Here is a 26759-nt window from a genome sequence, read left to right on the forward strand (position 1 = left end):
TTGAGTTTCATAACATTATGACATTTTTATAAAAAAAAGTGAATAAAATATATATTCAATAATTTTAAACGTCCTATACTTACATTAAATCTCGACAACCACCCGATGAATCTAAATCTGGTTTTCACTGTCATGTAACGTGTTTTAAAATAAAGCTTCTCGTAATTGTTATTTCTTCGAAAAATAAAAATGAGTAAATCATATTAGTTTTTTAGCGAACGTTACCGTGAAATACGGTAAATTACGGTATTTTACTTCGCTTTCTATGTAATGATTATCTATTCAATGATAAAAAGTATTATTATTATTTTATTTTTTTTAATCGTGTAATTAGGCGACAATTGCGCAATAATTTTTCAAGCTTCCCTTTTATTGTGCGCGTTTGTCTTTGGAATGACATTGTCTATTCTATAATTTCTGTATTGTCTATTGCTATTTATGACGTTTTCTTCTTTACTCAGTTTTTTATTTATATCATATTCTCGAATCTGACGACATTCCGTTTCGTGCCTAAGTGCCTACATATTTTTTCTCGTAAAGATGTCGGTGGCATAATTTGAGACGCATTATTTATTTTGAAAGTGTAGATATCTGGGTCTTAATTGATTTGTAAAGTTTGGAATTATTATCGCTATGTCTCTACGATACTTTTCTGTACGCTTATTTAGAAATGGTCGTTATTTTCTGCAAAAGTATCTTTATACCGGAAAACAGAACGTAAACATTTCGGAAGAAAGCATCTCGAAGGGCAAACTACTGCTAGGGAATGTGGCGAGGAGTTCCAGCACCGTCCCGCAGTCCTCCATCAGGAGCGTCGGCCAAGCCGTTGGCTTCCATGCCAGAAGGCTCCTCGTCGAGAATGTCCTGTGCAAAGTCAACAATGGCTTCAACACTAACATCAAGAAGCAAGTCACCAGAAGGTACGTCATGTATATTATTAATAATTTGAAACACGTTTTTATGCATTGCATATGATTTATAAGTATGTGTTCTAAATGTAAATAATTTTTCCTGGGCATTTCTCTCTTGTGAACGAGATAGGGTTTTACTCAAATTATAGATTTTGGTGATTGTTAGAATAATTCCTTAATCATTATTATTCAGTAATTTATATCCTTTTCCTATTTTTCATCTTGTGAATTGTAGAGAATCAACATTGATCTTTCGATATATTAATTGAAGTCTGTCATAGGTCCATTGATTATACTTTTTGCAATCATTTCTCAATTGGATTCTTAATTAAATTGTAAAAAAATGATATATTTAAGTATTTTCTAAAAAAAAACAACTCATTTTAAAATTGTGTCTGCTCAAATCTCGTTAATATGTCTTTAATCGCTGAAGCTAGGGTTTCCTAGGACAGCGGTGCCCGTATCTTTACGGCCGTAGTGAACGGTGATGCGGTGGACAGCCGTCGTAGAGGTTGCTAGAGAGTGGTTTTATTTTTAAACGGTGTTATCAACACCGTTTTCCTAGGAAACAACTCTCTAGTCACGGTTACGACGGCTGTCCACCGCATCACCGTTCACTACGGCCGTAAAGATACGGGCACCGCTGTCCTAGGAAACCCTAGCTTGACTCACAATTCCCAAGTGTAAAATATTCTCAACTGAATGTTTACCAAAATGCAAACCAGCTTATAAATGTAGTATTTTATTTCTTTTTTATTTTATTTTTGCACCACAACAGGCCAGGAGGCCCAATTACAGTGGTGAACTACATCACAAAACACCCAGGCTTGAGAAAAATTACATTGAATTTTTCTGTTCTTACCGGGAATCGAACCCGGAACCTTCCGTGATTGAGTCAAGAGTCTTGACCACTACACCACGGAGGCCGCCTATTAATGTAGTAAGCTGTAGATTCAACAACTGATCCATGAATATAAATTAACAATCGTCTAATTATGACAAAAGGCCGAGAACCGATCCACTTCTGAACCTATCATATTTGTATTTGTTTGCAAAATAAATTGAAGTTTTTCACTCTCTTGTAAATTCTCTTTGGTTTATTTTTCTAAATCACGTTCTGTTACATTTGAAATTAAAATTGATTTTTGGGTTGATTCATGTATCTCTCATTTTGGATTTAAATAATTCTCATTATATTTTAGTTAAATAATCTTGATAACACAAGCTGACTTCTGTATCTTTTTTGTCTAGTACTTACTACAACATTTCTAAATCTTTTCTGACAATTGACCTTGGATACTTAATAGTTTCTTGATTTTGTTATCTTGTATTATTGATAGTAATAAACTATTGATTCTAATACATACATATAAGTATTCACATATCTGCATATAATTATATTTAGTAACATTATTTATAATTAAAGCATTAACTTTGCGGTCAAAGATTTTACTAAATGTTATTAAATATTTGTATATAACCACTTACCGACTTTTCTATGTCTACCAGTTCCGTCAGGACACCAATTAAATCAACTTGCAAAACCTTCACCATTTGATGCACAAAAATATAAAACCAACACGACATGTATTTTAATATGAAACCGTTACATGCATTTTAATATGCAACCGTTACATGCATCATGTAGATTATGAAAATATTTTATGTTGTGGGAGAAATAGTTAGAGGGAGGGGATGAAGGAAAGGGCATGAGTTTAATAGGTGTAGGGTGACAATTACGATGGAACATCATATAACGGGATATATTAAAATGTTTTTTGATTATTTTTTAAAGCTTTCCTAATGTGAAATATTTGTTGCTTATTACAATGCATGTCGTGTTGGTTTTATATTTTTGTGCAACAACTATGGTGAAGGTGTATAATGGGTTTTGCATGTTAGTTTAATTGGTGTGCCGACAAAGAGACGTGTACGTCTCGAAATCGGTAGACACAGAAAAGTCGGTAAGTGGTTATATACAAATATTTATTACATTTAGTATATTTAGTCATTTATGTATGCAGTATTTAGTAATTGAGATCTTCAGAAACAAATACAATAAAGTTTCTTTGATTTACCGTAAAGATGTTAAAAAACCAAAATAAAACTTAGTGACGGTTCTTTGAAAATAATTGTTGGTTACCTATAGAGTTCACAACTCTCATTTGATTGTTAGAACCTACTTTGTATATTATGTGTTGTGTAATTATATAAGACAATATTTTGCATAGATAAATATTTTACAGATTCACTTATAGAAAATAAACACTTATGATGAGTTTAATTTTTTCTTCGCTTGATTTACATTCTCTTCATAATATTAATATAAATTGTACCGTGACTATGTAATTCTTCTCTTTGCGGTGCCTTGTCAGGTCCCCTCGATGTCGGCGATCACTACGGCGAAAGCATCTCGGTCCTGCGCTATTATATTCCGCAGCCAGGACAACTGCTTATTTTATGTACTCGCCATAGTGATTCCCGGGAAAAGATGACCAGCGTGATTTTCTGTTGTCTTCTCCGGTGGATTTTTCTGACAGGGTTACCTTCCCTTAGCTGGATGGTTCTGGTTTGGAGGCACCAGAAACTCACCTTTAATCCTCTCGTTGTGATCACACCGTTATGAGTGTGATCCCATTGCCCTGGGTTCACGTCGTGGACGCCAACGAGTTGGATTAGTCAGCACACTGCCCTAGTTCTAGTATGTTCAATAGACCATTTTGCAAATTTTACAAAAGGCATTTTATTTGATTTTAAAGCCAAATAAGTAAAATCAGTAAGTGGAGATTGGCACTCAAAAAATGTTGAAAATATTATTTACTAATGGAAAAAATTATAATTCTCTAACTACATGGACGCGTAATAAGATAATGAACATATTGGCATTCATAACGCAATTTTCTAAAAATGGTCTTATGAACATACAAGAACTAGGGCGAGTAGTGTTGCCGGTGGAATACTCACTGCGACCCTACTGACAGTTTGAACCCTTTATTAATGATGACATTTTATGATTTTTAGGTTCTTCTTCGGTGACTCTGCGCCATTATTTGCATTTCTCGGAGTGTCATTGGCTTCTGGGAGTGGATTTATTAGCAGACAAGATGAGTTAGAGGGACTTTGTTTGGAAATTCGGGTAAGTTAAAAAACCACATTAGGTACGTTTTCTAATAATTCATAGAAAGTTACTGAAATTTATGTTCACGGACTATGAAATGTTATTTTTAATGAAACATAATTTAACAATTTTTTTTCATAATTAAATTAGAGAACAAAGTCTGTCAACAATGATTATTTTATTTTGACAATGTTATTTATCATTATCTTAGAGTACAACAAAGTTTATTGAAAAAACTAATTTAAACCTAGATAAGAGATCGGTAAACGGAAGGGATGTATGCCATTCTAAAATTAAACTGTTTTTTCGGTAACCATTTTACTAGAAGATTTGTTAGAAAATAGCGACTGGTAATTTATCAATCATGCTTATAATGTTTTTAGTATTACCTCATATTCTTAGTAAAATAATAACAGTAAACTTAACTACGCATTTACTAAAATATTTTTTGTTTGTTTTGCAGAATGCTGTTTCCAAGTTTCAAACTAGTTTGCTAACCGAAGAAGATGAACCAGTATCTACGCAAAATAATATGAATCTTAGTAATCTGAACATTGGAAATATTATAGCTATGGGATGTTCTGCTGCAGTTTATGAGGCCAATGTTAAAAACAAGGTTGAAATTCCTAAGAAAAGTTCACCTACTTTTTCATCACAGACTACGAACAACAATGCTGACTCTCCATCGCCTAACATTCTGTCGGATATTTCTGAATTTCCATTGGCCCTAAAGATGATGTTCAATTTTGATGTACAGAGCAGTTCCTTAGCAATCCATCGAGCTATGTTCCAAGAAACAGTACCAGCAAGAAGGTTCTATACTAATAATGCTTTCTTTTGCGGAAACCTGTGAGTATAAACATTAAAATAATGTTTGTTTGATTAACCGTGAGCAAATAATATAGAAACAAAGGAATTTTATCAAAGTGACCCTTTTCCAGACATCACACTATTTCAAAAAGTAACATTAGTTACAGATCTTAATTTTTGTGTAGCGTTTATATAGCATTTATAAATATATCTTGAGCATACATCGAAAACTAACCAAGTCAGAATTCTTGTTTGTTGGCAATTCAAGATTGAAGTTTTTATGTTGATGCAAACTTATAATTTTGCTATTTTATACACTTTTGATTTTAAGTTTCTTTCTTTTCTTTTGCTGTACATCAGTAGTTCCTAAAGGTCTATCTATGCCCTGCAGGGGGCCATGGCATTGTGGTTCCATAAGATGTAAATGGGGGTTTACTAGAGTTGATCCCATTTAGACAGGCCATCACCAAAATTTTACTATGAATGTAATAATCCACCTAACACAGATAGTATCTTAGAAGGTACAAAAGTAATACTTTCTTATAATAGACATAAATTTCCTAGTTATATGTATAATTAATATAAGTTAAAAAAAAAAAAAAAACATTAAAAATCACACGTCGAGGAGATTCAAATTTAAATTTGACTAATATAAAAAAGCCAAATATTAAAATTTTGCTATCAAAGCATCAGGCTCGTCCCTCCCAATAATGTAAAGGATGAGAAAAATTGTGTATTTATTTTAGGAGAAACTGTTACTTGATTTTAATTTTGTGTCGTTTAAATTAATATATTTACATCTATTATACTTAAAATATTTATTATTCATTAAAAAAAATTCTGCTGTACAGTAAACCTTATAAAAGTGAGTAATTCTGCGTAAGCTTAAAAAAACACATTCCTGGCATAAGAAGTATAAAAATTGAACAATTGTTTTCAGGCGTTGCCTAGTAGGTGAAATGGTTTAGCCGAATAAAAAAATTGTTCATAGATTAATAATTAAAGTGATTTTAAAAAAACCATCAACATTCCCAACAAAAGAACTATTTGAAAATTTTAATGTTCCATCAATTGACAAAATATTTTTTTTTTTTAAATCTGTACATTAAGTTATTTATGTAGACATCAATATCATATAATTATGCCTAAATTTAATACTAAATATTTTGAAAAAAGTTATGTACATCAGGTAATAAATTTCCGTAACAACTTGCCTGACTAAATAAAAATTATTTATATCTTTACAAAACTCAAGCTAAAGGTAAAAATATTTGTTTATCAACCACCTCCTTAATCAAACGTTGCTTTTTAACATTTAAGTCATATTGAAGTTTTTTATTTTAAAATTAAGGAAATATGTTTTTTTTTTTAAAATTGTTTTCTACAGTACCTGAAGTTCTTTTGTTAAGCAACTTGAAAACCTTATTTTATAATTTTCTTCACCATGTTATACAATATATGTGGGTGTATGTGTGTGAGAGTGAGTGGGTGTATGTGTGTGTATAATTATACATGCATACGTGTTTGCATGCATATGTATATGCACTTATATATAAAAAATGTTTTATACACCTTATTTTTTTTTTTTTTAATATATGCGTATTTTGTACTTAAATTATTAATATTATAATCCCACAGCAAGCACAAGAGGTTGCCTCTTTTTTGGTCTGGTATTTTTTTTTCGTTTTTTGTTTTTGTGCTTTTGCTTTATTATGTATTTCTTTCTGTTAACATGTTGTAACTTTATATTTTATTAAATTTAAAAGAATGAATCTCACCCACATAATAAAGGTTTCAGCTCTTTCACTTCACAACAATCAACAGATCGAAGAGTTGAGGAAATGCAGATGTTTAAACATGGGCAGAATGGTAAAGGTTATACAGTTTGTAAAGTGGCCACTTAAACCAGCCAATGACAGATTATATGTAAATGCCCAGACTTCCATATTCCCTTCTCAAAAATGTTTTCCCTCTCTGTTGCAACAAATTTACAATTAATGTTGATGAATTAAAAAAATATTTATATCAAAGCAGGGGTCTACGCAAAACGGAAAATACCAGCATGAGGTCAACGAAACAAAAAAGTTTGGGGACCTCTGCTTTTATCATCCTTCTCTTTTCGCACCTAGTGGTGCATAGGGCACTGCATCGTGACACTAAGCGCAGTGTATCTTGATCATTTTTGTTACATGAAGGTAAGATAATCAGTCTTATGCTTCAGGTACCAATCCAGGGACTATGAAATATTCTAGCGTAAAAACACCCTTCTAAATAAATATTTAATATCTACCATGTCGGGAATCGAACCTGAGACCTCTTGCATGGTTGGCAAACGCGCTGACCAATATACCATGAGGCCGACTCTGCTTTGCGTGGTACAAAGCGTTAGCAACGTTTTGTTTTAGTATTGAAGTATTATCATTTTGTTAACATTTCCTGTAGCAGATGTTCACAGACAGACTCAATCCATATACAATTATCAATTTTGTAAAATACTTTAAAATGTATGTTTTTTTTTTCAGTAAACGATACGCCCCAGCACTAAAATTTAGTCAAAAGATTGCAAAATTTTACTTGGCCAATTTTTGCTGTATGCTCAATATATATATTTAAAAATATAAAATATTTTGTTCTTTGGAAGCTATGTTATTTTCAAGGAATAGTACATTTGCGAACATGGTTTACGTTTATATGTATAACGCGTTCTAATCTTTGGTTGTCAGAAGGAAAAGGAACCATCTTGTCTGGTATTTAAAAAAGTATTCAGCAGAGTTTGAATAAGAATGTGATTCAGTCTAAAACCCACTCAAATTTCAAATTATCTTTACAAACTAATTATTTGCCATTATGCTTTTGACAGGTCTGATTTTTGTCCTAAGAAATATAAATTTTGGAACAGTATATTTTTATGATTATAACAAAATTTCCTTCTACCGTCTGACAACTTAATTTTTACTGTAAAGCGATTATATAATGCGATGTCCTTTTTTTAATAAATTAATGTCATATGCTAACACAGACTATTTAAAAAAAATATATTTTTGTATTGTTTATACAAAACTATTGTTTGACCAAGTAATAATAGCTTTAGACTTAGATGCAATAAGTCACTTTTATCAATTTATTCTAAATCCATCCCCTAAAATTTTGTATTCTTTGTTAATTCTAAACATAACTGCGATTTTAAATTATTTTTCATCTGAAGTTAAGCTTATTTCTGAACATGTTTTAAGGGTTAAATGTTTTCATAAATCCATAAATGTACTACTGAATACTATTTCCAGATTAAACGAGAACAAGTTAACTTTGCCACCGCATCCTAATATCATAGCCATATACAGTGTGTTTGCCGACTATGTGCCTAAACTACCAGGCTCCCTAGAGATATATCCTGATGCTCTTCCTTCTTCGATCAATCCTGAAGGTTCTGGAAGGAATATGACTCTCTTTCTGCTCATGAAAAGGTAATTGTTTTTATCATATATCTGTTTCTTCAAAATACTGTAAAAATAATTGAACACGTATTTAAAATTTTAGACTGATTACCTTACGTCATGTAGATATAATTTTATTGAAATGATGATACAGGCTTTTCGTATAGGAGTGCTCGAACTTTGACAGTGAATCGCGGCCATGTTGGGGAAAATACAGCTGTCAAATTTGGAGGTTAAAATAATGAATGCTGGAAAGTTTAGTGTTGAGCAATGCGTGTTAATTATTAAACTCAACAATCGAAATGAGTGCTCAGCTCAAGGTACATATTTTACGGAAAATCATCCTCAGCAACGAGGCCCATTTTTGGATGAATGGCTAAGGGGAGATAACAATCCGCATGGCATCCGTCAGTTGTGAATGCATCCGGAAAAAGTCACTGGTTGGTGTGGATTTTGATCCGGCGGGGTATTGGCCCATACTTCTTCCGAAATGAAGCTGGCACCGCCATAACGCCGAGAGGTACAGGTCAATGATAACCAATTTTAGTGGCCTAAATTGGAAGATATGGATCTCAATGACTTGTGGTTCAAGACGGCGCTACGTGCCACACAGCTCATGCCACAATGCACGGCAAATTCGACATCATGGTTATCTCGCGTTTTGGCGACGTCAACGTGCCACCGTGAGCGTGTAATTTAACGCCATTAGATTTTTTCTTGTGGGGCTACGTTAAACCACAGGCCACAGCTACTCTGGATGGCCCGTATCCATAATATCATATTTCATTCATGATAAAATTAAACACTCTTTCAAATAAAGTAAAAAAATTAATGATATCTCATACTTAACTTGTTTTATTTAAATTTAAAGTTCAAGCACCCTTAATGGAAAGCCCTTTATTATCAATACTTTGTTACGATGTTTAGTAGCTATAAATCAGAATGAAGAAGTTCGATGGTTTTTTTTGTTAATAGACTATTAAACTAAAAATGATCATGTTGTGATATGATTATTTGTATATTTTTATTATTTTTTATTCCTTATTCGGACAACCAACAGCTACATTTATCATATTTAAAAAACAAAACAAATAAGCCAATTACAGGTTTCGACAAGTAGCACCACAGTAAGTTAGTATATATTCTCAAACATAAAATGAACAATCATATAAATCCAAAAGAACAAAATGATAAAAACACTACATAATTATTTTAAAAGCAAATGCCGCATGTCGATTTTGTTATTACATTATAATTATTAAAAGTTTGCCATAAATATGAATTTTGCCTATAATTAGATGAGACAAGAGGAGTATGAAGAAGAAGTTTATTCCTTAGAACTTTCTGTGGAACATTAATAGAGAGTTAAGATAGTAATTCTGGACAGTCAATTGAACTAGTAGTCATTTTTGATAGATAAATTATATCAGCTATTTGGCGACGTTTTTGACATATTTGAATGTATTGGTCGGATTTAAACTCAAGTTTAAACCAGAAACACATGTACTTGACAAATTTCTTTTGCATATTTTCAATGCGTGATATCTGCACATTGCACATAGAATTCCATATTTGTGATGCTAGTAAAAGATTTTGAGTGTCTTTGCCATGGTGAACGACGTGGAGCTATGCATCACGAAGCCAAGGGAACGTGAAGCCTTTTTATGATGCCATCAACATAGGTATGGAAAAGTAATTTACTATCATGGTAGACACCTAGGTCCTTTACAAATGATGGGCGTTGGAGGTTTTGACCCTTAATCACATAGTTAGTCGGTAAAATTTTTAGTTTGCGACTAAATGCAACAACTGAACACTGGATTAAGGTCCAAGCAGCTGGAGTTGCAGTAATCCTCGAGACGGTCGAGATCTGACTGCAGATCATAGACATCTTCTGGGGTCTTGATTGTTGAAAAAAAATTATGTCGTCAGCAAAACAATGCAAGCGCAAAGAGAAAAAACATGCATCATTGTCATTGACAAAAATTAATGCTGTTATTACTATGAATATTTCCTCTAGTTTTCCATACTCGCAGCTACACATTATTTCTAGTCTAGATTAAAACTCATTTGATTTATTTGATAGTCAAATATGTACAATAGGATTGTTTAATTTTGTGTTCATATAAAAAAAAAAAAAAGTAATTTTAGAACTAGAAAATAAATGTAAAATGTATAAATCTAAATTTCTTATCGTAACTTTTAAGTATCATAAATTTAAACACAAGTGGTTTCTGGTCCATCCACATTTAAGTTTCAATAATAACTTGTACTGAAAATAAAATTTTGGAGAAAAACAGGGCATTTTTATTGACCTACTCAAACATCGGATATTGCTTGTAATTCCACGACATTTGACTATGGTACTTTTAAAAATGTTAAGTACATATATGATTGATTGACATATTGTTATTTTTTGCATTTTAATGTAGTTTGTTTTTTTCAATTACAGATACCAATACTCACTAGCCGAGTACTTAATGCGACATCCCCCAATGCCGAGGAATGCTGTTCTGCTGTTTACCCAACTTCTGGAAGGTATTGTACATATGAATCGTCATGGAATAGCCCACAGGTATGTAAACATGTTTAATTTTTCAATTATTAAAATTTACACTCCTACATATTTGTTCTTTTGAGTTACGATGTTTCAGATAGCATTAACATACAACATTAATTTGAAGAAATAAGCCAGTATTAAACATTAACATAATTTTATTTATTTTTAATTTTAAAAACCCATTATGGTTAAACATATTATAAGGTCAAGTCATTTTGGTAAGTACACTGCCCTGATAAAGCTAAAAGTCGTATCTTCTTAATTGCAAATTTTACATTAGAAAAGCAGAAATGACTAGTTGGTTTAGTAAATATGTGAGGCTATTGAATATCACTACTAAAAAGAAAACGCAAAATGATTTTTTTTCAGTTACGACTTTTTGGCTTAGCAGGGCAGTATAGTCATAATTTTGAGTGGATCTTTGTAGGAATGTATCTAGTTTGCAAAAATATGCAATGTATTGATGAAAACTGTGTGCACATTCATTATTAACGTATGCCTATTTTTTCGCCACTTAAAATTCTTGAGATTTAAAAAAAAATATTTTTTTTATTAATTAATATATTTCATAAGTGGTACGTGTTTTTTAAAAATCTATACAAATATACTTTTATACATCTAGTAAATGTTATAACTGTAACTCAAAAAAAAATACACTTTTGGTTCCTTTAATCGACTTTTTAAAAGGAAAATTTTGGACTTCTTGTAGAACACATATTTTGTACACAGAATTACCTCTATGGTTTATTCAATATTATAAATATTTTCGTATCAGTTACGTAACAAAATATAATAACAATAGATGTTTTGGTTTCTGTTAACATTTAATTTTTATTTTGTTAAATTTAATTTGTATTTTAATTTCTTAACTTGTGTTTTTCCTAATATCATATTTTTGGTGAAAATTAATAAAACAATGACATCTATTTTAAAAATGTCATTACTTTTGGTATAGGTTCAAAGCATTACCAACTTAATATCAGATCTCATAATATATTCATTCGATTTATTGCCGATAGATGTCACTACTTTTATTTGCAGTTAAATTGAAAATCAATTCTAGTTATTTTCAAAATTGCATTTTATCCATCGCAATAGTGCTGTCGTGTAGCATTTTATGCATTATCATAGTAGATTAGTGTGTAGGATAAAAAATAATAAATATAATTATTTTTTCATTAAAAATTACACTCATTGACATATTCATGAATTTATTAAGGCTTTTTTTGGTTGTGCTTGTGTTCAATAAAAAATAATAAGTCCATAACTTTAAAACTGGATTTTTTTTAGGAATTTTGAGCATTTATTAAAGAAAATCTTGTACAATTCTGTTATTCAAAGTATTGTCTATCGGAAGTTACAATTTTTTTCTATCTTTCTGGCAATTTGTGGATGCCATCCCAAAAAAACCTGTCATCTTTTGAATAAAAAAACGAATCGACTCAATTTTTTATGCCTTGGACTGAAGTGAAGCGTATTCCAAAAATGCATTCTGCATCGACCAAAACAAATTCAGAAGTCAGAAGGCACCAAGTCTGGACTATATGGCGGGTGGGGCAGAACTTCCCATCCGCTATTTTCCAAATAGTTTTTAACGGGTTGAGCAACATGTAGCCGAGCATTGTCATGTTGGATAATCAATGTCTCATGTCTGGTCTCCCATTCTGGCCGTTTTTCCTTCAATGCTCTTTTTAAACTAATCAGTTTTTGTTGGTAACAGCTCTCCAGTAATAGTTTCACCAGGTTTTAGAAGCTCATAATACACAACTCTCTTCTGGTTTTCATCTTCAACCTTTTTCGACTGTCTAGGCCGCTCTTTATCTTTGATATCAAAATTGCCACTGTTAAAGCGTTGAAACCACTCGAAACACTGTGATTTTGCGAGAGCACGTTTGCCATACAATTCCACAAGCAGATGATGAATTTCGGCTGCAGTTTTCTTTGCAAAAAAGTGACCCAGCAAAACTTCCCGCAACACTGTATTGCCAATTATTTTTTTTTCCATGATTAAAAAAAATACGATGCGCACAAGCAAATCAAACTCTGTTGACTGATTTTTACAGCTTATGAATAGAGCTTCAAAATAACATGTATGTCAATGATTTGCTACAGCTCATACACAAGTGTTGACATCTAGTGTCAAATTCCAGTTTTTAAGTTATAGACCCAATACACAGTAAAATTAATCAAATTATAATAACATGTGATGCGATAGAATAACAATCCAGAAAAACAAAGTAAAAGAAATAAATTTCAAAAGAAGATAGCATGAAAAAAAAATCAGGTATAAATAATAGGTTCATAATCAATAGAAAATAATACGAAAACATAATTGAACTGAAATGATAATTTATTGAGATATCATCATCATTATTCCCTTTCCGCACCTAATGGTGCATAGGACACTGCATTGGCACACCAATTGCAGTTTATCTTGATAATTTTTGTCACATGAAGGTAAGATGATCAGTCTTACGTTTCAGGTAACCAGTCTAGGGACGTTGAAATATTCTGGTGAGAAAACACCCCTTCAAATAAATATTTCATATCTGTCATGTTGGGAATCAAACCCGAGACCTCTTGCTTGGTAGGCAAACATGCTGACCATTACACCACAAGGCCGACAATTTATTGAGATATGGTTTCCATAAACTCACTCTATACTATTGTAAGAAATTAGAGTAGAGACATAAGGCGGTAAAATTACCCAGTAATTTTACCAGATTTTGGTAAAATACAGTATTTCACAGTATTTTTGTAAAAAACGAATATGACATACTAATTAAAATTTTTCAAAGATATAACAAATACGAGTAGCTTTGTTTTAGGACACGTGACATGACAGTGAAAACCAGGTTTCAATCCATTGAGTGGTTGTCGAGATTTATTATAAGCATGAGACGTTTAAGGTCATTTGTTATGTACTTTTTTCACTTTTTTTGATAAAAAATATTTGATGTTTTGAAATTTAACAGGATCGGTGGACATAGGGCCCTTAGTAAAACTTTAAGTGTGTGACCTCGAACAACTACCCCTCATGCTGCAATTTCGAAAAAATCATTAAGATTTTAGCTTATAATTGGGAAATATCAGTTTTTTTTTTACATTTTTAAAGTAATAAAGGTCTGTAAAACACTGTTCAGTAAAAAAAAATACAATTTTTGTTAAGTATTAGCAGCATAAAGTATTTTTAAGTTTGTAATTTTGAATTCCCTCAAAAACGGTCATTCTATTATTGGCCACGCCCCAGATAGTCACGATTTGTGTTTATTTGTTCCTGCTCATTCAAATTTGTTTAGAACATTGTCACAAATCTTGACGTCACAACTGTCAAAGCCAAACATGTTGCGTTTTTCTAGTGACATATTTAAACTTCTTTAAATTTATGTATGAAAATAATTCTCCGCAATGTCCATATTGATTTTGAAAATACAATTAATTATTCTAAATCCATTTTGTATATTTTTATCAGTATTCGTAGTATGTGATATTTCCCTATTACGCCCTTATGGATTTTATATAAAAAATATACAAGAGTCTGAGAAAATAAAAATGGCTTAAAAATCGTTACATTTTTTTAAAAATTTGGACCACTACATTCCAAGATACACGTTTGAATATCAAATAGATTTTTTTTAAATAGCAGAAAAGCGGTATTTGCACTAACTTTTTGCTAATTATCCGATAGTTGACCAACGTTAAGTTATCATCGTCGTCATCATTCCATGTCCGCTCCCTAGTTGGAGTATATGGTGTTCACAAAGATCCCAAAGGCATCTCTGTCGGCTGCCAGCTCCTGTGCATCCTCACAAGTCAGGTTTGCATTCGTTTTTAATGGATCCCAATCAGATTATTTCCTTAAATTCCTTGTTATTTCTACCCATTTATTTCTTTTAACTGGATTTTTGGTAATATTAAAATAATATCAACTGACATTTGATACGTTTTTGAAAACTCCTGAATACAGTGCACCCCTGTTGGCGAGAAGAGCAAAAATTGATATTTGCGAAAAGAATTCTATATTTGAAAATGAATTATTTAAAGTTTTGGAATTTAATCATAAACAAGTACCTAGGTACCTACTTACCAATGAAAAGTTACGATATTATTTTTATGTTTATCCGAACGGTTTTTACTAAAGAGTTATTATTAATGTTTTGTAAGTATACTTAATATCTACTTAAGCTCTAGGTGTCATTTTTGATCAAAAGTTGTCTTTCATCAGTCACATAAACTGCCTAGTCAATAAATTTTTTAAAATGTTAGGATTTATTTTGCGAGTGACAAAAGACTTTAAACATATTAATACTTTGAAACTGATGTATACAGCTTTAGTTAGGAGCCAGTTGGAATACAACTCAACTATATGGACTCCGTATTATAGTTCACACCAATATACTCTTGAAAGAGTTCAAAATATTTTTTTAAGATATGTTAATTTTAAACTCGGAATCAGATGTGAATTTATTAACTATGATTTCCTATTAAATACCTTTTACTTGTTAAAACTAACTGAGAGAAGAAAAATTATAGATTTATTGAATTTATTTAAGATTGTCAACTCTACATGGGACTGCCTAAATCTATTAGCGCTCATTAACTTCGAGTTACCTGGACGAATGACTCGTCAAGTACCTACCTCCGTTTGGTTGCAACAATTCGCGAACGGTAAACCCGTATAATGCTATTCTGAGACGACTTCATGTACTCGGCAATAACTATTCTGACGTTGCTGATATATTTAACATAAAGTATAGTTTATATAAATCAACTCTTTTTAATTATTTCAAAGATGGTGAACAGTTACTTACATTTGTCAAGCTATAGTTATGTACCTATATTATATTTTTAAAATTTTAATTGTTTTCGAATTTTTGTATATTTTTGTGAACATATATTATATGTTTTTTGGATTCCTATTTAAAAATATTCCTAAATTACGGTATTTATCTGTGCCTTTTGGTAAAATTGTGTAATTTTACATCCATAAATTAGAGTAATAAATAATATGCCAAATAACAGTGAGTACTAAATTAATTATTAAAGAATTAATCATATGTAAACATATTTTCTTATTGTTTCAGGGATCTCAAGTCTGATAACATATTGGTCGACCATGTGATTGCCGATGACGATGATTGTGTTCCAATCTTAGTTATCACAGATTTTGGATGCTGCATTGCTGACAAAACATTTGGTCTTAAAATCCCTTACATGACAGATGAGATACCCAAAGGTAAGAAGTTGTAAATTTTATTCCAATACGTTTATTTCCCATGTTCTGTGTGTGAAATTGATCCTGACTGACTCTCAGACAAAAGTCCGTAGAAAGATATTTAAGCATAGATAATTCTACCTTGTGCATTAGCCTTCAGGTTTCGGGTTCTATCAGCTAGGTTGATGTGAAAAATGTATTTAATTTCTGCCTTCTTTATTTTTCTGTTTTTTAAAAAATGTTTATTCTTCTGAATTTAGGTGGTAACATGGCTCTTATGGCTCCTGAAGTGATCCTACAAAAACCAGGAATGTTCAGTTCTCTCGACTACAGCAAGTCAGATTTGTGGGCAGCGGGAGCGATTGCATATGAAATATTTGGATATCATAATCCATTTTATAACAAACAAATCACTGGTAAATATTATCAAATAATTTATCCACCTGTATGTAGAAAGATATCTGAACAAAGATGAAAAATTTTAGGAGCAGGGCGTATTATCTATAGTAGGTTTGGTGACCTCTGTGGCATAATTTCTAAAACTTTTGCCTTCCTGTTAGATCAAAAATATTAAATGTGATTTTTGACCAGCGTTGGTGTTATGTGCTGTGATTCTCCTCTTGGCCTGTTGTGATGAAAATAATTAAATAAGTACGAGTCTACGCATTTACAAGGTTTACGACCTGTCATTGTTTAATTCATCACCTTGCACACCGTGTAACATAATTCTGCCTGTGTTTCATTTTTAAATACGTATTACTGGAAAATTATTTTCCTAAAGGTGTATTTCTCGTTTTATGTCAATGTTCATTTCCGAATTAGATTACAAAAAACGAGTTAAAATAATGACTTTATCTGATTCACTGACTAAGCCTTATGCACGGTAGCAGTGTTATGCAATAATTATTTTGAACATTTATTTTTAAATCTGTGCATATTTATATCCTTTTGATGTAAATAAAATGCATTCCTTTCAATGAGCCCAAATTCCACAATTACAATGACAGATCATCTCGTTAATGTCTAGATTTCCATATACCTTTCAAAAATATTTTCCGTCTCTTTTGAAATATTCATAAATTGGAAACTTTTTACAAATGAAAATTAGGCCTCACCAAATGTAAAAGTATGTTATAAAATACCTACGATAATTTTTTTCACAGAACTTGCAAATCTAAGAGTAATGTTTTTCTACCACATAGTCATTCAAGAGTCTTTTTTTTCCATACCCTTAGTTAAAAAAATCCTAATTGAAGTATATTTAAATGAAACTGTAATGTAATGATTCTAGAATTTAACATAAATACCTATTTTTATGCAATTTAAAAAATTAAAAACAGGAATATTAAATACTAACCACTTTAACAGTAAGTTGCATTTTATACAACAGTTTGCTTGTTTCAACTTGTTTTCTCCAAATGACATATAGAAAAATACTACAATTGAACTAGAACCCCACCCCGGACTAGTGTTTTCAACTCGATGGCTACTCTCAGATAAAAACCTAAAAACGAAATCGGATGGAGAAAAGCCCACCTTGTAGTATAGTGGTTGTCTTACCATGCTTTAGGTATTAGGTTTGATTCCTGCCTAGGGAAGTTCGGCATGAAGTATTTGTTTATAAGGTGGTTTACATTGCAATATTTCATTGTCCCTGGACTGGCACCTGAAGCGTAAGACTAATCACCTGACAGATGATCGAGATATTCTGCATTTTGTTTTTCAATTCAGTGTCCTATGCGCCATTATGTGTGGATAAGGGTTTGACGATGATGTAATATAAATTATATTTTAAATCTTTTCAGGTCTCCAAAATTTTAGTTTTCATGAAAGTCAATTACCTTGTCTAAAAATTGCCCCCACGATTATTCGAAAACTCATTGAAAATATTCTCAGCAGGAACCCAAATAAGGTATTACTTTTTATTATATTCTAATTAAATTAATGTATTTTAGTATTCAGTCTCACCAGTCCAAATTGGTAAATAAATAATTTTAGTAATAACGTTCATACATTTCATAATCAGAAATGCTACGTTAGTGCCCTCATTGCTTTAATAATGAGGTGTTTTAGTGTTTTTTTAAAATTGATTTTTAATTGTACTTACTAAGCTATAATAATTTTGATTTTATTTTACATTATTATTTGATATTGTTTTAACTTTACTGGAATTCCACTCGTCCATGCACTTTGTAGCTGCACGATGATTGGTTATCTAGCTTTCATATATCAACTTTAAAATACCTAAATTTTGTAAATGGGGTCTAGAATTCCAATTGTCTATGCGCTTAGTCAGCAACGATAACTAAAAAAACGTGAAAAAAACACCACAGATTTTTTAAAGATAATTTTTTTAATCCCCTCTTAAAAACAGACAACATAAGCATCCCACCCGATCCTTACAGATTATAAATATATTAACTAAATAAAGTATTTTATTGGTGTGAATTTAATAGAACATTGTTTTTTAAAGTAAACAAAGAAATAACTATCAAAGGAAATATAAAGCTTGTACATTATAAGCGAGGTAAAAAATAATGCAACTCTCATACAAAAAATATTTAATAGATCAAAGAAAATCCCCTCTTGTGATCTTACTAAAAAAATAATGTACAATTTCAGGTAGCATTAGACATACTTATTAGCACTGGTTAAAGTATTTATTTATTTATTTATTAACGGACATTGTCCATGTATACAATTTATAAGGTTTGAATATTACAATGAAATAATAGTTTAAAACTTTAATAAAAAGAAAAGAAGCATTGACAAACATAAGGGACATCGAGACAAGATCTGGACTATTTATTTAGTGCTTGTTTAAATCGTTGTAAACTTAAACCAAAAAAGTCCAGATCTTGTCTTGAGTTAACAATATGACAAAGACGGGTCATTGGAGAATTAAAGCCATAGTTTGTTCTATGCTGATCGATGAACAGTACTTCATTGTTTCTCAATCTACGAGTCGGAATATTGAATTTTACTTGTCCCAGTAATGATGGAACATCGATTATACCATTTAGTATGCCGAACATATATATGGAGTCAATATTAGTTCTACGTTTTTGTAGACTAGAAATATTGTATTAACATTACTGTAGATAAAAAAAAGTTAGTATCGGTATTAAGATAGATTTTTAAATGATAAATACATACGGAGTTCTTACACAAATGAATTGATTTTGCCCATACATTTTATAAAATTTTTAATTTAAATAAAACTGCCCATATTTTTATGTCCAAAATGTACTTAATGTATAAAAAAATTCTAGCGAGTGACACCTGAAGTTGCAGCCAATATTTGCCAATTGTTTTTATGGGCACCTTCAGCCTGGATCCAGTGTAAAAGGATGCCGAACAATACAGAGGTGAGTATTCTTTCAATATTTATCAAATTAATTCTATTATATTCATATAACATTATTGTTCACAATCACATATCGGGAAGTCATAATCTGTCACAAAATACTTGTATATAAGAAATTTTGTATCAAATAATGAATTTTAAGGTAATTATCATCAGGAAAATATTATAACTATTTGTATGATAAAAATGTAGCACCTGCTGCTTCACCTGTTCAAGACTTAACCAACTAATTTCAGTATAGACTGAAAAATATCTACAACTAAAACTGATAAAGGCAATGAGAATAATTCATTAATAATTAAGAAATCTAAATGACATAAATATACTACAAAGACAGCAAAATATAATATTAAAGTTAATATATGACCTCCCTAACAGCAACTAAAGAACTCTTTACACAAACTAAACAATTAAATGTAACTGAACTCTTTCAACTATAATCCTTAAAATTTATTCATAAATTAGCCACTGATGTAATTGTAGACGGAGAACTAAAACTTGAAGAAAGTGTAGTAAACATGGACACAGTAGGAGAATAGCACAACAATATTATATACAACTTTCTAAAACGAGGCAAGGATAGTCGAGTTTAATAAACCAGGGACTGAAATTATACAATAAATGTTATATTTGGTTACAGATTCTCCAATGGCTATTTTGCCTCACGACAAAGATCCTGTGCGAAGGCCGCCTTTCCAACCAGACACAAGATACTGGGTTTTTCCCGCAAAATGCTCACCTTCCTTTTACTTCTGCCTACTCAGTAGACTACTCAACCAAAAAGTCAGCTAGACGAACCCACCCAGAATACATACTCATTTCAAATTTCTTGTGCCGAGCCAAGTTACAACAAATTAAACAAGCTCTAACATGGATCCATGCCAATGATGAGTAATGTGTTTCTGTGTCTCTAATTTAGGACAGTTTCGCATTACTTCATATTATTCAGCAATTAAATTGTGCCCACGTAGAAAGGCACGAATATACCATACAACAAAGAGAAAACAAAAGACATTTTTATTTCAAAGTTTAAAAAAAAAAAAAAAAAATAGACTTCTAGAAAATAGAAAAATAATACATTTGTCTGAAAGTTTTTGTTGAATTACTATTAAAAAAAAAACCAAAACATACCCTTCTCCGTGGGCATAACTCGATTAAAGTCTTCAAGGTTAAATTTTCACATTAAGGTGTCAAAATACAGAAAAAGCAGTACCATAGAAATTTATCCTTAATACTGCCGGCATATAAAACTAGTTCATAATATTTATAAAATAAGAAAAAATTGATGCGACTGAAATTTAGTTTATTTTGTCACTACTGTTACCACTGTCAAAGACTGCAAAGTGATTTAATAAAATAAAATAATGAAATCTTCTTATTAAAATAAAATATTGTGTGCACACATTATATGTATATGAATTAAATACTATATTAAGTGTGTATATTTAAAATTTTTGCATATTGGATCAGAATTTCTTCTCTGACCTCTTGAAAACTTGTTCGTCTTTGGCACTGGTTAGCCATAATAATATTATTTATGTTTTCCATTCAGAAAATGTGTGCTACCGAAGTATAAATCATAGTATTTTCTGTTTCTTACCAAAATAATTTTATCATTTTTTTGTGAATTGCAAAATATGCCTTTAAAATTATTAACCAAGCAGTATGTATGTGGAATACCGAAAATTATAAGAATCTATAAACATGTTATGTTTAAAAATATATATTTTATGGTTAGTGTTATTATTGTTTATTTTTACAAAATCTGCTTTTTGTTTTCCTTTCTTTGAACATAATAATTTACTGTAATGTTGGTTGTAGTTTATTTTTAAAAAAAAACATAATTTATTGTTTATTTATAACATTAGTCAAGGATTTATTATCAAAAAATCTATGCATATACACATTCATAATAATATATTAATATTTGCCTCACTTGAATTGTAAACTATCTATGTTTTCATTCAGAAATTAATTCAATATGTATATCATTATCGGAAGTCTTTACTGATTTAGTTTTAGCTTAATAAATAATAGTAGTCACTATAAGACTGTAATCGTTTGGTATTGGCAATATTAAATTTCATTATGTTAGTTTATACAAACGCCATAGTATGATATCTACTTTTAATTTACTAATCACTAATTCTCAATTACATATTTAATATTTGCTATTATTTTTATTAATTATTCGGTCCATTGTAACATATATGTATGTAGTTGTTAAAAGAATTGTACTTCAGAAAATATATATATTTTTGTGATTTGTGTAAATACTTACTAATAAAGTGAAGCATAATGAATTATGTGCATTTTACTTCAATTCCTTTCCCAAATACTCCACGTAGGCATTTAATCACTGCCTTCCGCCTACCCTACTTAATGAAGTAGTTCAATACTAAGGGAATCAGATATAAACAATATTTTCTTACATAGAAAATTAGAGCATTTAATTGTATGGCGAAGTTTCTCACAAATGTATGAAAAAATAACTACTTTAAACGACGTCACTAGTTCTACCGAATTAACCAATGTCAGAGTATTATGATAGATTTCCGGTTTATGAGAAGCCAACCCGCTATCCAGCAGAACTCACCGAAGAGAACTAGTGACGTCACAGGTGGAGAAATTTCAATATTACAAAAATTAAAAAAACCAGCGCATATATGATACATAATTTTTTTTTTTTTAAAGTTGGCATGGTTTGATAGTTTATTTAACAAATAAAAAATACCAGTGTACTTCCACGTTATATATTTTTTTTAAAAATATTAGTGAAATTCACAGAAACGTACTTAAGAATCTCATTACATAAATACAAAATAAATTAACATATTCATAAAATATTTCCTATTAGAAAATTGAACAAATAATCAAAGTTTATCACAAAATAATTTATGTAACTGATCTCTTTCAACTAGAATCCTTAGAACTTATTCATAAATAGGTCACTGATGTAATTGTAGACGTAGTTAAACTTGACACAATATGAGAATATCATAATATGATATATTATTACATTCTAAATCGAGACTAATAAATCAAGGATTGAAATTATACAATAAACTACCAGACAAAACTAAACAAAAGACTTGGACAACCTTTACTAAAGATGTTTAAAATATTATCATTAACTATAGAATATGAATTTAAAAAATAAAAATTATAATTAAATTAGTGTAATCCGTAAGGGTTTATACATAAATAAATTTCAAATAATAAAAAAAGGTACAAAAGCAAAAAACAAAACATATTTTTTTTAAATTCTTCATTCTTACTATAAAATCATATTAGGTGCAACAGAGGTGGACAATATTTTTGAGAACGGAATATAGAAGTTTACAGGTTGTCATTACTGATATGTTAATTTAAATGTAATAAATACCTAATGTGTTATTTTCATTATATCCCAGTTCAAATAAGTAAATCCTGACTCAACACTGATTATTTTATAGTATATCATATGAAAATGTTAAATCATATAACCAAAATAATAATTATTTTCTTACTAGAATTAGATAAATTATATCGATTTTGATAAATTTACTAAGGGCTAATAGCTAATCGCAAGTAGATGTTTACTGCCATCTATTTAATTTGGTTGTCAACTTTGCATTTTAAATTTACTGCCGGCAATTAGTTTTGCGACCGTCGACATCACTTGTACCCTCGTGTGCATGCAGCCAAACACAACTGATCAAAAATAGTTAAAGAATTGCTGTGATGCAAGAAAACAATTTGATACGGCATTGCAAGACTACAACACTTGTTACCCTGAATATTCATATTTTCGACAAAATAAAGTGAAATCTTTGATCGACGGCCGCGACCGGGCTGATGTCCAGAAACTGAACAAGAACCCGCAGAGCCAGAAGGAAGCACTTCGAGGGCCGGATCTCGCCCGCGGGCCCCCAATAGGGAAATATCACGTTCTACGAATGCCGATAAAAACATATGAAATGGATTTTTGTATTTTTAAATCAATATAGATGTTGTGGAGAAATGTTTTCATATATAACTTTAAAAAAGAAATTGAAAAAAAAGATCTTACTAGAAAAACGCGACATGTTTGGCGTGTGACGTCAATATTCGTAACGATTTGAATGGTTTGGAACAAAGTTAAAAATGAAAATGAATCATGACCTATTAGGGGCGTGGCCAATGCAAACCATATTTGTGGGAATTCAAAATTACAAATTTAAAAATATTTTTTATGCTACAAATAAGTACGAGTGGTATTTTTTTAAAATTTGTACTGGACTGTATTTCATAGACCTTTATTACTTTAAAACGGTTTTTAAAAAATGTTAAATTTCCCTATTGCCGATCGCTGCGTTGGGGCTTCCAATCTTGGTATACCGGGATGTTCTGATTCATGTTCTGATCTCGCTCGGAGCGAAATCGCGTGCGCCGGATCCCGCGGGATTCGTTGGATCACAAATTAGAAGAAAAAAGATTGACGTTGGCTGCAGAATTGGCAGTTTCTTTGTGACGACGTATTTCGCAGCGACGCACAAATACGACCGCACTACTGATTTATTTATAAAATCCTGGTAGCTACTAAAGCTAGGGTTTCCTAGGACAGCGGTGCCCGTATTTTAACGGCCGTAGTGAACGGTGATGCGGTGGATAGCCGTCGTAACGTCGACTAGAGAGTGGTTTCCTAGGAAAACGGTGTTATCGACACCATTTAACACCGTTTCCCTAGGAAACCACTCTCTAGTCGACGTTACGACGGCTATCCACCGCATCACCGTTCACTACGGCCGTTAAAATACGGGCACCGCTGTCCTAGGAAACTCTAGCTTAAAGCCCCGAGTGACGATGAAATACTTAGCATGCCACTCAAAAGTCTACTTTGAAAGGAAACAAAAGAGTTTGTTCAGAGAATGCAGTTTAGCGAGTCATCATCACCGGACTAATAATACGAACTTAAGAACATCAAAGATAAAGACGATTACGTGCCTCTTTCTATTCCGGCTGAAGAGACTGCCTGTTAGCAACAAAACATAAAATTTTGACTATGATATGGTTGATCAGTAAAAGATGATAATTTTGCGGAGAAAAAACTGTGGTAAATAATCCTTTTGCGCGCGGTGATGTAACATCGTGTTACCACAAGTAAAATACGGGATATTCTAAAGTTCAGACAATTGAATGAAAAAAAAAACATGGAGACATACTTTTAATAATTCCTTTTCCATAATTTATGCAAATAAACATATAATTTAGCCCTGTTATTGCAAAATAAATTAAAAATCATAAATACGCGTCTCATATTACGCACGTGCATCCCCATCACCGTCATCAACCGACTGTAAACTGAATACGTTATACACAACACCCGCCACAGAACAACGTCTCTGTTTTCCTAGTGATGAGTTGATCTTCGTGCTCTCTCTTATACAGATGTGTTGCTGAATTAGCGGACATTCATTCTTCGCGTAGCAAGGATAAATAATTTTTGTATTAACAACATAGTTGCATAAATTTTACTTATATAGTGTAAAAATTTCCATTTGAAGATTTAAAAAAATACGAGTTCACCATTTAAAATAATAAGAGAGATAAGTATATCAAGTCTTGTATCCTATGTCGACTAGTGTCACATCACAGCCACACAGAGTCAATAAATATCTAATTGGAATGGCACAAAAACGTAATCAATTAATCAATGTCTCTGACGCTTGTGGTGCGTCTGGCATCCGGGCGTGAACTAACATGTTTTGATCGGTCGGTAGAGAAGGGGGTGCGTTCTTTGTTAGTTTATGATAAACAACATATTAGCGACGTATGCCATATTCGATATATCTCATCTGTATTGAACCATTTTCTCATCATAACCCTTGACCCATGTGATTTAATGTTAAAATAATATATTATAATTTGTTTTTAAAAAGGTCTCCGAGATATGTCCATTTTTGTTTTAATTATGTTCAACTAAATGTAATTTTATTTTTATCTGATAATCTTTAATTGTATCAATCCCAGAATGAGTTTGCTAACTTATGGGAATACAATTGTGTTTTTGTACATTTTTGTATTTTGAAATAAAAAAAAAAATAGACGACGACATATTTCTGCGTAGCGTCACGTTTCGTGTCTGATCACGATGTAAGTCCGTTAGAGAATGAAGGCACGGAAAGCTATTGCCCACAAATTGAAATGCCGTTTTCTTTGCGCTTGTGACGTGTCTATTACTTGTGCGTCATTGACCATTTATAAAAACCTATAAAATGTTAGGTGTCACCATACGGGTATCTAAGCTCTTTAAAAATGAACTAACAATAAAAAACCTCTAATGCAATTATGCAAGAATTCACCTAGAATTTGCATCTATCATTTGGAATCAACAATAATATTGTGCACAACATAATATTATGTTACTTATATTGACAGTCGAATTGATCAAATCACTTCATTCAAATAGCGAATGCCGAATCAGAATCAACGACATTGTCACAGATTGGTTTGAGGTCACCACCGGAGTTCGTGAAGGTTGTGTCCTTGCACCGTTCCTTTTTATAATCCTCATGGACTTTATCTCAAGGAAGTTAATTCTACTAGATCGACAAATATCCTTTATTATAATATTAAAAATCAATATTGCAAAAACCCATGTACTGTGTAACACTTCATACCTTCATGCCCAAAATCCCCTGACAAAATGTCAAATCAAGTCATCGAAAGGGTCGAGAGTTTCAAATACCTGGGAGAATAGGTTACGGAAAATGGCAGCTTTCAAAAAGAACTAGGAGTGCGGTTAAGAATAGCAGGCGCCACATTCAACAGTATGAAGGTTGTCTGGAGAGCGGATATTTACTCAGTGAAAACCAAATGCCGCCTATATAACGCCTGCATAACACCTATTCTCCTCTACGGATGCGAATCGTACACCTCACTAGGGCCCAAAGCAGCAAAATTCTGAGTTTTGAGAATAGGTGTCTCAGAAGAATCTTAGGTGTGCGGTGGTTTGACTTTGTTAGGGATTAAGTAATAAGAGAACGGACGCAGCAAACTCCGGTGACAACTGCCATCAAGCGGAGGTGATACGGCTGGCTTGGCTATGCTGCGGATGCCCCCTGAGAGCCTTAACCACGCTTGCCTACTTTACAAGGCATCAGGTTCTCGACGTCCTCGACGTCCGCTGCTGACTGTTTGTCGGCAGTTTGTGCCAGAACTACGGGACGCGAACCTGGCTTGGGTGGATGCACGGGAGCTGGCAGATGTACGGAGATGCTTGGAGGATCTTTGTGGACACCATATGCTCCAACTAGGGAGCGGACATGAAATAATGAACGAATATCGACAGACTGGAGAAAGTTCAAAATATTTTTTTAAAAC

General features: G+C 31.7%; 1 protein-coding gene across 1 annotated transcript; it reads left to right on the plus strand.

Moving 5' to 3' along the window:
- Positions 1-496: 496 nt before the first annotated feature.
- Positions 497-20425, plus strand: Pink1 (PTEN-induced putative kinase 1). Its single transcript, XM_088237744.1, has 10 exons — positions 497-920; positions 3933-4047; positions 4493-4878; positions 8124-8303; positions 10726-10848; positions 15918-16069; positions 16309-16464; positions 17854-17960; positions 19321-19416; positions 20056-20425. The coding sequence occupies exons 1-10, from the start codon at positions 634-636 to the stop codon at positions 20308-20310; spliced, it is 1857 nt and encodes a 618-aa protein (XP_088093870.1). The 5' UTR covers positions 497-633; the 3' UTR covers positions 20311-20425.
- The last annotated feature ends 6334 nt before the right edge of the window (positions 20426-26759 follow it).

Source organism: Micrasema longulum, unplaced genomic scaffold, assembly GCF_059751315.1.
Source record: "Micrasema longulum isolate JH-2025_06_02 unplaced genomic scaffold, ASM5975131v1 h1tg000107l, whole genome shotgun sequence".
NCBI lineage: Eukaryota > Metazoa > Arthropoda > Insecta > Trichoptera > Brachycentridae > Micrasema > Micrasema longulum.

Excerpts from the sequence above, each read along its gene's own strand:
- Pink1 (XM_088237744.1), top strand. The coding sequence starts at position 634 with ATGTCTCTACGATACTTTTCTGTACGCTTATTTAGAAATGGTCGTTAT. Across the intron at positions 4,879-8,123 it reads GCTTTCTTTTGCGGAAACCT|ATTAAACGAGAACAAGTTAA; the intron begins GTGAGTATAAAC and ends TACTATTTCCAG. Across the intron at positions 16,070-16,308 it reads GACAGATGAGATACCCAAAG|GTGGTAACATGGCTCTTATG; the intron begins GTAAGAAGTTGT and ends TTCTGAATTTAG.